At 46.5% G+C, this 11397-nt stretch overlaps 1 protein-coding gene across 2 annotated transcripts; it reads left to right on the top strand.

Annotated features, from left to right (window-relative positions):
• The first annotated feature begins 247 nt into the window (after nucleotides 1-247).
• LOC135507835 (fos-related antigen 2-like) lies at nucleotides 248-11143 on the top strand. 2 transcript variants are annotated; one of them, XM_064927523.1, is made up of 5 exons: nucleotides 248-610; nucleotides 793-912; nucleotides 3469-3723; nucleotides 3986-4093; nucleotides 10413-11143. In XM_064927523.1, the coding sequence occupies exons 3-5, from the start codon at nucleotides 3484-3486 to the stop codon at nucleotides 10938-10940; spliced, it is 876 nt and encodes a 291-aa protein (XP_064783595.1). In that variant the 5' UTR covers nucleotides 248-610; nucleotides 793-912; nucleotides 3469-3483; the 3' UTR covers nucleotides 10941-11143. The 2 variants fall into 2 exon arrangements, with proteins under 2 accessions (XP_064783595.1, XP_064783594.1); XM_064927522.1 differs by having other exon boundaries at nucleotides 248-912.
• Nucleotides 11144-11397: the final 254 nt, after the last annotated feature.

The following is an 11397-nucleotide window of genomic DNA, read 5'->3' as shown; positions in this document are numbered from 1 at the left end:
GACCGTACCAAATCAGACAAACGGTGTATCTCACCTCCAACGGATTTTATATACATGTGCATAAACATTTAACATAAACATAATAAATCCCCTTTAACTATGTCATGTATAAACAATAAAACTGATTTACGATACTGTGTGCTGATTTTTACAATCTTAGCTGTGATAACCCCTTCCCAAGTGAAGTGTCTACGCCCAGGGACTGTGACGTGAAGGCCGTTAGCGTTGATAAGCGGTTGCATTTGTTCACATTGCCATTAGAGTGAGTCATTTTAGGAAGTTCGGGGAAGGGTTATAGAAAGAAATACAGAACTGTTCCAAGGGATAGCTGAAATAAATGTGTCTTGTGGAAGGGATTCTATAGAGTAGGCTAAGGTGGAAAGCAAACAAAGCTTCTGTCTGTGACTCACACGCAAAACGGGTCTATTCTCCGTCAACTCTGTTTTGACAGCGAAAGTAGGTGTCCTGCTGACCTTTTTTTTCTCTTGAAGTTGGCTCTTGTAGCACACCCGAATAGGCTAGCAGTGGAGGAAAGAACAATAGCTGAAGTTATTCTCAAGGAGAGAATTATTTTGGAGTGGACAAAAAAAAAAATCGGCTTTACCTCTTGGTAATTACCTTAAGTTATTTCATTTCGAAGAGACTGGATTTATTGCACTAATAGCCAGGCTATTTTGAGACTTTTGTGAGGGTTCTCAGTGTTTTAAAGACTGTTCAAGTCAACTGTTCGTTTTTTTGAGAGCGTCGGAGCTCATCTACTGAAATCGTCCTCTTTCCTGGATCATGTACCAGGACTACTCCGTGAACTACGACACCTCGTCCCGCGGCAGTAGCACTTCTCCGGCCCAGCCAGAGTCATTCACAAGCGGCAGCCGCACGATCGGCAGTCCAATCTCTACCTCAAGCTACCAGGTAACCAACACTATGTATTTTCTCTTCTCTCAAAAGAAAATATTGATATTCACAACTATCATTAGCTTAATTTGAGTTTCATTGTATCTAAATGTCACTGCAGTTGTCTGAGTTTCTACCCACTGACACTCTTCGATTGGTAGGCCTAACTTGATGCGTAGCTACAGTATTGTCAAGGCTATCACGCTGAAGACGGGTGCCAATTTTGGGATTTTGTCATGATGACGGGGTCTGCTTCTGCCAAATGGAACCAGTTGACGTGCGGAAGCACAATAGCTGGACTGGTCATAGTTTAAGTTGGTCTTTTGAAATGAGCCTATACATCAAATGACCGTATGGGTTACATCAGCTTCGAGATAGTCAAGCATTGCCGTTGGTGCTTTCTCTACCCTGGAAGGGTTTAGTATTATGCAGGCAAAAGTTCCTGGAATTTTACATCTTTTTAGTTTTCTGGGGGCGGGGGACAAGTGGTCTTTTTTCTTTCTTCTCTTACAGCAGTGGTCCAGTCCCAGTATGTTATTAAGGACCAGAATCTGGGAAAGCGGGGAAAGTTTTCCGGGGCACTAGGACTGACATGATAGCTTATTGGAGACAAATCTTGGTGCCATGAAACGTGTTGGCTGTGTTTTATTTGGACCCCACACCTGAAATGTTTCCAAACAATGTTGCTTTTCATGCATTTTAATTAGTTTACCCACGGTCGATTCACCTATTGTCTCTAAAATGAAGTTTGCACAATCGCCTTACTTGACATATTTTCATATCCCCCCTCTCTTTACCAGAAATGTATGACCTCTCCGTGTGGCAACAGGCACCTCAATTTATTGTAACCAGCCATTAGATTACTCAATTTATAGCTTTACCTTCTGGTTAGTTATCTGCCCCTGGGATTTATGAATGCAATGGAATTTTCACTGTTGCCTCACTTCTGGAATGTATTGGTGGGGGACCTGGTTTTTCTCTCGAGCCTAATATAATACCGCTTCCACCTTACTGGAACTGACCGTTTTACGCACATGCGTTACATATCCCCAACATGACTCATCACAACATAATGGATGAATTAATCATTGAACATTGTAAGAGCTTTCATTGTCTGTACAATGTACACGCTCACTGGTGTCATCTTTGCCTTTAACTCTATCACCATAAAGGTGCCTCATGAGGGTTTAAGAGTAATCTATTCATATAATCTATTTTATTAGATAGGTTACACTTTTCTATGGAAAGAGATGGGCCTATGCAGTGTTCAGTGCCAATGCAAGACAACTATCACACTTTCTGATGGGAATTAACTAGTCATCACACCTTTGTCCTTTCTCCATGGATTGTATTTTTTTCCAGAAATGTACAATTCCATACCATGTTGCTCACCAGATGACTTGCTGATTGATGCAACTAAGCTCTTCTCTCCTATAGCCATAGTAAGATGGAGGCAGTAGCAGCACTACGGGCTTTCCCGCCATGATTCACTGAATGTCACTGACTGCCACTCCGGGGGTTACACAGGCAAATCTAGACAGTGTTTGTGTGTGGAGTCAGTGATTCACTACTACAGTAGGCTTCAATGTAGAGGATTTGTGAGTATGATTAAGAGTGGGTGACCTGTGTGTTCAAGGTGGTTAAGCTACAGGGCTTGGAAATTGATAGCAGAGTCAAATGGCCTACATGTCAAGTGGTGTTTTTTCTTCTGCTGTAACAAGTGGGAGAAAAAAAATGAATGGAAATTGAGATCTGTGAAATAGTCACCATGTTGGTATGTTACTCCAATACAATGATGGGTCTTCCCCTAGAGTTGACACACAGAAATTACTTGCTAGGCCCTGCCCCATAATTTTGGGCAACCAATGGACTCCAATGGAAGTCGAGTCCACCACCTGGACAAGGACAAGCTCACTTTTAAATGGTATGGAAGGCTGTTGATAAACGGCTGAATAATTTAACAGTGCTGCAGGAGGAGCAACTGTGATTACTGAAATTCAGAGCCAGTTCATGGAGTATTTTTAAAATCTGAAATTATACTTTTGTTACATTATTTGCTAGCCCAGCTGGTTAGCTAGCACAGTCTCATTGACCTCCAAATGTTGCTAATGCTAGCTAGCTAGCCACTTAATATATATATTTTTCTTAAGGTGTATGTTAGCTAGCTAAGTTAGCAATGTTATGAATATAACTCACATCTGCTGTCGACATGAGGATATGATTTGAGAGCACTAGTTGGCTCCAAAATTGCATGCTGGCAGGGAATTCAGAGCCATTCAGTGGCTAGCTACACTACAAATATAATTTTACCAGCTTCACATGAAGCAATTTATAGCAGTCCACCACAACATACCCAAGAGTTTCCTGATTAGCAAGGGGAAGTCTGTTTTTAATTTCAGTCTGTATTAGAAACAGTTTGTTTGGCAGTGTTTGAATTGGGCTTCCTGGGAAAATGTCAGAGGTTGCAATAGTAAGCAAAGGAGCAATTGTCATCTTGAAATCATCCACTCACCATTTCTCTAATTTCTCCCTCTCCCAACCTCCCTTCCTCTTTGCTACCTTTCCTGTATCTAGAAATACCGGGCAGACATGCCTGGCTCTAGCAGTGCCTTCATCCCCACGATAAACGCCATAACGACCAGCCAGGACCTGCAGTGGATGGTGCAGCCCACAGTGATCACCTCCATGTCCAACCCTTACTCACGCTCCCACCCCTACAGCCACCACCTCTCCAACAGCCCCGGGCTCCTGGGTCACACTGCCCTCACCCGCCCGGGTGTCATACGCTCTGTCGGGGACACCCGCGTACGACGAAGGAGAGATGAGCAGGTGAGGACCACAAGTGTACAGATGCTTGTGTTCAAAAGTTAAGTGTGAAGAGCATCTTGTGGAGGCAAGCAACATTTTAAAATATCTTATAATATTGTAAAACAGAGTTCTACTTTCAAAGTACCAAGATGTGAGGAATTTGGCGATTCTTTTTATTTATTTTTTATTTATTTGAAGATGATGGCTTATAGTTGTAAACCCAAAGCTTCTCTACTTGTTTGTTCTGTTCCGCTTAAGTGTTAATGACATTTTTTGCCCTCAGCTTACCCCTGAGGAAGAGGAGAAGAGGAGGGTGAGGCGCGAGAGGAACAAATTGGCAGCCGCCAAGTGCCGCAATCGTAGACGAGAGCTCACCGAGATGCTCCAAGGGGTTAGTTAGACAACTGCACAACACACTCTCCTACGCGTACACACACGCACATACACACGCCCCTCTCAGTTTAAATTCCAGAGACTCTCTATTTGTCAACTTAGTTGCTACAATTCTTCATATGTTGTGCACTTGCAGTACAAGCAAGGCACCAAAGGGGGGAAAAATATATTCCCTTGTGCAGGACAGTTTCATGTTCAGCTCAGTTCACTAACACTTCTCAAACAGTGTTGCGCGTATTTATGCGTCGACCTCAAACAGAACCTTGCGACACTGGTTTGTCTAGGTCTCGGAGGACTTTAGCTATTAGCACTAAGTCGTGCTGACAGTGGATGTAAGGGTTTTTGTCTGGGTGCCGACAGCTGTAGACATGGACAGGGCTGGGCCCTAACCCTCCTAGCTAAGCAGACAGCACTAATTAGACTCATTAGCTCAATTACAAAAGAAACGGGAAAGGAATGTGCTGCAGGCGGCTGTCATTATGAATGGGAGATGTTTAATAAAGTGGGAGTTTCATCTCTTACTATCCCATGCAATTTTGACGAATCCATGGCTACACCCTCCAACTCCCCCAACTGCTTCCAGCAAAAAACGCCTTCCCTCCATTTACATTTACATTTAAGTCATTTAGCAGACGCTCTTATCCAGAGCGACTTACAAATTGGTGAATTCACCTTCTGACATCCAGTGGAACAGCCACTTTACAATAGTGCATCTAAGTCATTAAGGGGGGGGGGGGGTGAGAAGGATTACTTATCCTATCCTAGGTATTCCTTGAAGAGGTGGGGTTTCAGGTGTCTCCGGAAGGTGGTGATTGACTCCGCTGTCCTGGCGTCGTGAGGGAGTTTGTTCCACCATTGGGGGGCCAGAGCAGCGAACAGTTTTGACTGGGCTGAGCGGGAACTGTACTTCCTCAATGGTAGGGAGGCGAGCAGGCCAGAGGTGGATGAACGCAGTGCCCTTGCTTGGGTGTAGGGCCTGATCAGAGCCTGGAGGTACTGCGGTGCCGTTCCCCTCACAGCTCCGTAGGCAAGCACCATGGTCTTGTAGCGGATGCGAGCTTCAACTGGAAGCCAGTGGAGAGAGCGGAGGAGCGGGGTGACGTGAGAGAACTTGGGAAGGTTGAACACCAGACGGGCTGCGGCGTTCTGGATGAGTTGTAGGGGTTTAATGGCACAGGCAGGGAGCCCAGCCAACAGCGAGTTGCAGTAATCCAGACGGGAGATGACAAGTGCCTGGATTAGGACCTGCGCCGCTTCCTGTGTGAGGCAGGGTCGTACTCTGCGGATGTTGTAGAGCATGAACCTACAGGAACGGGCCACCGCCATGATGTTGGTTGAGAACGACAGGGTGTTGTCCAGGATCACGCCAAGGTTCTTAGCGCTCTGGGAGGAGGACACAATGGAGTTGTCAACCGTGATGGCGAGGTCATGGAACGGGCAGTCCTTCCCCGGGAGGAAGAGCAGCTCCGTCTTGCCGAGGTTCAGCTTGAGGTGGTGATCCGTCATCCACACTGATATGTCTGCCAGACATGCAGAGATGCGATTCGCCACCTGGTCATCAGAAGGGGGAAAGGAGAAGATTAATTGTGTGTCGTCTGCATAGCAATGATAGGAGAGACCATGTGAGGTTATGACAGAGCCAAGTGACTTGGTGTATAGCGAGAATAGGAGAGGGCCTAGAACAGAGCCCTGGGGGACACCAGTGGTGAGAGCGCGTGGCGAGGAGACAGATTCTCGCCACGCCACCTGGTAGGAGCGACCTGTCAGGTAGGACGCAATCCAAGCGTGGGCCGCGCCGGAGATGCCCAACTCGGAGAGGGTGGAGAGGAGGATCTGATGGTTCACAGTATCGAAGGCAGCCGATAGGTCTAGAAGGATGAGAGCAGAGGAGAGAGAGTTAGCTTTAGCAGTGCGGAGCGCCTCCGTGATGCAGAGAAGAGCAGTCTCAGTTGAATGACTAGTCTTGAAACCTGACTGATTTGGATCAAGAAGGTCATTCTGAGAGAGATAGAGGGAGAGCTGGCCAAGGACGGCACGTTCAAGAGTTTTGGAGAGAAAAGAAAGAAGGGATACTGGTCTGTAGTTGTTGACATCGGAGGGATCGAGTGTAGGTTTCTTCAGAAGGGGTGCAACTCTCGCTCTCTTGAAGACGGAAGGGACGTAGCCGGCGGTCAGGGATGAGTTGATGAGCGAGGTGAGGTAAGGGAGAAGGTCCCCGGAAATGGTCTGGAGGAGAGAGGAGGGGATAGGGTCGAGCGGGCAGGTTGTTGGGCGGCCGGCCGTCACAAGAAGCGAGATTTCATCTGGAGAGAGAGGGGAGAAAGAGGTCAGAGCACAGGGTAGGGCAGTGTGAGCAGAACCAGCGGTGTCGTTTGACTTAGCAAACGAGGATCGGATGTCGTCGACCTTCTTTTCAAAATGGTTGACGAAGTCATCTGCAGAGAGGGAGGAGGGGGGAGGGGGAGGAGGATTCAGAAGGGAGGAGAAGGTGGCAAAGAGCTTCCTAGGGTTAGAGGCAGATGCTTGGAATTTAGAGTGGTAGAAAGTGGCTTTAGCAGCAGAGACAGAGGAGGAAAATGTAGAGAGGAGGGAGTGAAAGGATGCCAGGTCCGCAGGGAGGCGAGTTTTCCTCCATTTCCGCTCGGCTGCCCGGAGCTCTGTTCTGTGAGCTCGCAATGAGTCATCGAGCCACGGAGCGGGAGGGGAGGACCGAGCCGGCCTGGAGGATAGGGGACATAGAGAGTCAAAGGATGCAGAAAGGGAAGAGAGGAGGGTTGAGGAGGCAGAGTCAGGAGAAAGGTTGGAGAAGGTATGAGCAGAGGGAAGAGATGAAAGGATGGAAGAGGAAAGAGTAGCGGGGGAGAGAGAGCGAAGGTTGGGACGGCGCGATACCATCCGAGTAGGGGCAGTGTGGGAAGTGTTGGATGAGAGCGAGAGGGAAAAGGATACAAGGTAGTGGTCGGAGACTTGGAGGGGAGTTGCAGTGAGGTTAGTGGAAGAACAGCATCTAGTAAAGATGAGGTCGAGCGTATTGCCTGCCTTGTGAGTAGGGGGGAAGGTGAGAGGGTGAGGTCAAAAGAGGAGAGGAGTGGAAAGAAGGAGGCAGAGAGGAATGAGTCAAAGGTAGACGTGGGGAGGTTAAAGTCGCCCAGGACTGTGAGAGGTGAGCCGTCCTCAGGAAAGGAGCTTATCAAGGCATCAAGCTCATTGATGAACTCTCCGAGGAACCTGGAGGGCGATAAATGATAAGAATGTTAAGCTTGAAAGGGCTGGTAACTGTGACAGCATGGAATTCAAAGGAGGCGATAGATAGATGGGTAAGGGGAGAGAGAGAGAATGACCACTTGGGAGAGATGAGGATCCCGGTGCCACCACCCCGCTGACCAGAAGCTCTCGGGGTGTGCGAGAACACGTGGGCGGACGAAGAGAGAGCAGTAGGAGTAGCAGTGTTATCTGTGGTGATCCATGTTTCCGTCAGTGCCAGGAAGTCGAGGGACTGGAGGGAGGCATAGGCTGAGATGAACTCTGCCTTGTTGGCCGCAGATCGGCAGTTCCAGAGGCTACCGGAGACCAGGAACTCCACGTGGGTCGTGCGCGCTGGGACCACCAGATTAGGGTGGCCGCGGCCACGCGGTGTGGAGCGTTTGTATGGTCTGTGCAGAGAGGAGAGAACAGGGATAGATAGACACATAGTTAACAGGGTACAGAAGAGGCTACGCTAATGCAAAGGAGATTGGAATGACAAGTGGACTACACGTCTCGAATGTTCAGAAAGTTAAGCTTACGTAGCAAGAATCTTATTGACTAAAATGATTGAAATGAAACAGTACTGCTGGAGTAGGCTAGCTGGTAGTGGCTGCGATGTTGACACTACACTAATCAAGTCGTTCCGTCGAGTGTAATAGTTTCTACAGTGCTGCTATTCGGGGGCTAGCTGGCTAGCTAGCAAGGTTGATTGCGTTCCGTTACTTAAAAGAACGACAATAGCTGGCTGGCTAACCTAGAAAATCGCTCTAGGCTACACAATTGTCTTAGATACAAAGACGGCTATGTAGCTAGCTAGCTACGATCAAACAAAACAAACCGTTGTACTGTAATAGTTACAACAGTGCTGCTATTCGGGGGCTAGCTGGCTACCTCCACCACACACAACTCTTAGTTGAATTACCAAATAAGGAAGTGTCATATTCCAGCCATGTCAGCAAACTTATCTATCTTGTTCTATTGCTCCTATTTTTTTTGGGGGGGGGTGGGGGTCTGCTAGTTTGTTTCCTACTTTCTCATATCTTTGTGTTGGAGACAGTTCTCAGACCGGCCTGTGACTTATCTGTTTTCTGCCCTCCCGATCTGGTGACTACAGGCTTCTAAGGGTCTGTCTTTGTCTGCTGGGTCCGTGACACATTAATGACACATTACGCTAGAGGAAACACGCTGTGTTTTGCGTGTTACATCGCGTAGCTCCATCTGAGAACAACAACCTTAAACATGAATGTGTTTTTTGTTTGGACAAAGTTGTAATAGGAATTTCTTTTAGTATCAGGATAACGGTCACACCGCCAAGATGTGCATTGATTGCCCTTTTGCTGTATCTCAACTATTTTCCTTAGCAAACTTACAGTAACTTCAGAAAGTATTCATACCCCTAGACGTTTTCCAAATGTTGTCTTACAGCCCGAATTTAAAATGGATTAAAGTGAGATTGTTTTTGTCACTGGCCTTCAGTACACACACTACCCCATAATGTCAGTGGAATTATGTAAATAAGTTCAGAAGTAAGAATGTGTAATTGTCATGGACTCACTGCAATAATATAATAGTGTTAACATGATTTTTGAATGACCTCCCATCTCTGTACCCAAACAAACATCTAAGGTCCCTCAGTTGATCAGTGAATTTCAAACAGATTCAACCTCAAAGACCAGGGGGGTTTTTCAATGCCTCACAAAGGGCACCTATTGGTAGATGGTTTAAAATAAAAGGCATTGAATGCTCTTTGAGCGTGATGAAGTTATTAATTACACTTTGGATGGTGTATCAATTCACCATCTGATTACAAAGATACAGCCTTCCTAACTCTGTTGCCGGAGAGGAAGTAAACCGTTTAGTAATTTCACCATGAGGCCAGATACTGAGTTGAATGGCTATGATAGGAAAAAACTGAGGATTGATCAACATTGTAGTTACTCCACAATACTAACCTAATTGACAGTGTGAAAAGGAGGCCTGTACAGAATAAAAATATTCCAAAACATGTATCCTGTTTGCAACAAGGCAGTAAAGAAAGAAAAAATGGGCAAAAAAATATATGGCAAAGCAATTCACTTTTTGTTCTGAATACAACGTGCTATGTTTGATGCAAATCCAACATTTTTTGTAAAAAAATAAAATAATTTTACCTTTATTTAACCAGGCAAGTCAGTTAAAAACAAATACTTATTTTCAATGACGGCCTGGGAACAGTGGGTTAACTGCCTGTTCAGGGGCAGAACGACAGATTTGTACCTTGTCAGCTCGGGGGTTTGAACTCGCAACCTTCCGGTTACTAGTCCAACGCTCTAACCACTAGGCTACCCTGCCGCCCCAGGTTATCACTCAATATTTTCAAGCATAGTGGTGGTTGCGTCATGTTATGGGTATGCTTTTAATCGTTAAGGACTGGTGAGTTTCAGGATTACAAATGTACGTTATGGAACTAAGCACAGGGAAAATCCTAGAGGAAAATCTTTCAGTCTGCTTTCCACCAGACACTGGGAGACGATTTCACCTTACAGCAGGACAATAGGCTAAATCTACACGGGAGTTGCTTATCAAGACAGTGAATGTTCCTGTGTCTAAGTTTTGACTTAAATCTATGGCAAGACCTGAACATGGTTGTCTAGCAATGACACATTTGAAAAGAATAATGGGCAAATGTTGCACAATCAAGGTGTGGAAAGCTCTGAAATTTCCCATAAAGACCCGCCGCTGTAAGGTATTCACACCCCTGAGTAAATACTATGTAAATGAGTTTTCTGTATTTCGTTTTCAATAAATTTGCTAGAAATTCTAAAGCATATTTTCACTTTGTCATTATGGGATACTGCGTCTAATCCATTTAATTCAGGCTGTAAAACAACAGAATGTGGAGTAAGTAAAGGGTTATGAATACTTTCTGAAGGCACTGTACAATGTGCTTTGGGTTCTTTTGGGGGAAATGGCGACCTCTTGTGGTAGCATTAGGTGATGCAGAAACTTACCAATGTGAACCCTTCAGAAACTGAAGATAAAAATTTAAATGTGTCCTTATCAGCTGTTTTTTTTGTTGCTGTGGTTCACAGGAGACTGAGGAACTGGAGGAAGAGAAGTCTGATCTACAGAAAGAGATAGAGACACTGCAGAAGGAGAAGGACAAGTTGGAGTTCATGCTGGTGGCCCACAACCCCATGTGCAAGCTGCCCCCCAACGATCGCCACCAGAGGGGCCACCACCAGCAGTGTGCCCCTCTCCCTCTGACCATGCGCAACAGTCTGGTTCCCCGAGGCCCCATCAACCCCGTTGTGGTGAAGCAAGAACCTCAAGAAGACTACGTGGAAGGCAAGTCCCAGCGCTCTGTCATTAAGCCTATCTGTCTTGGGGGAGGTAGTGGGATCTTCTGCGATAGTGACAGCCTCAACACCCCGGTGGTGACAGCCTCCACCCCAGCATCCACACCCAGCGCCCCCAGCCTCATATTCACCTACCCCAGCATGCTGGAGCCCGAGAGCCCCTCGCCATCCTCTGAGTCCTGCTCGAAGGCTCACCTGCGCAGCAGCAGCGGGGATCAGTCTTCGGACTCCCTCAACTCGCCCACCCTCCTGGCCCTCTGAGCAGGGGCAGTTATGGTGAGTTTGTGGGGAGGGTGAGCAGCGCCCCCTACTTGGCAGACAAAGCACACTAAACCTGGACCAAGCCAACCGTGAGCTGTGTTCTTGCCATCAGGAACCCTCAAGGGCTAAGCCGCTTGTTTTTCTCATGCGCGTCAGTGTGATTTAAATCAAATAAAATGTATACCCAAATGTGTGCACCTGTACCAGCCAGTGTCATCCCTTCATTTCAACTCCAGCACCTCAATTTGCTTGTTGAGCAATAAACAGATGACATGGAGGTAAGAAATGCCAGTAAAGCCATTCATATGAGGGGCAAACTGTGGAAAGCAAGACATAATTTTAGATCAACATTAAGTAAAGCCATCTGGTGAGTTGCACTCCTATCACTAAATGAGACAAATAATAATTTCCTGACATCCCTCCTGTTTGAAGGAGGGATACAGAGACAATGGAGAGA

Source organism: Oncorhynchus masou, chromosome 21 (assembly GCF_036934945.1).
Source record: "Oncorhynchus masou masou isolate Uvic2021 chromosome 21, UVic_Omas_1.1, whole genome shotgun sequence".
Taxonomy (NCBI): Eukaryota; Metazoa; Chordata; class Actinopteri; order Salmoniformes; family Salmonidae; genus Oncorhynchus; species Oncorhynchus masou.
Note: the sequence above shows the minus strand (reverse complement) of the source record. Positions and strands in the feature narration are given on the sequence as shown.

What these genes read in the sequence shown, in the direction of transcription:
- LOC135507835 (XM_064927522.1), top strand. Translation starts at nt 784, where the DNA reads ATGTACCAGGACTACTCCGTGAACTACGACACCTCGTCCCGCGGCAGT. An exon ending in TCTCTACCTCAAGCTACCAG is followed by an intron (nt 913 to 3,468) that starts GTAACCAACACT and finishes TCCTGTATCTAG; the next exon opens with AAATACCGGGCAGACATGCC. An exon ending in TCACCGAGATGCTCCAAGGG is followed by an intron (nt 4,094 to 10,412) that starts GTTAGTTAGACA and finishes TGTGGTTCACAG; the next exon opens with GAGACTGAGGAACTGGAGGA.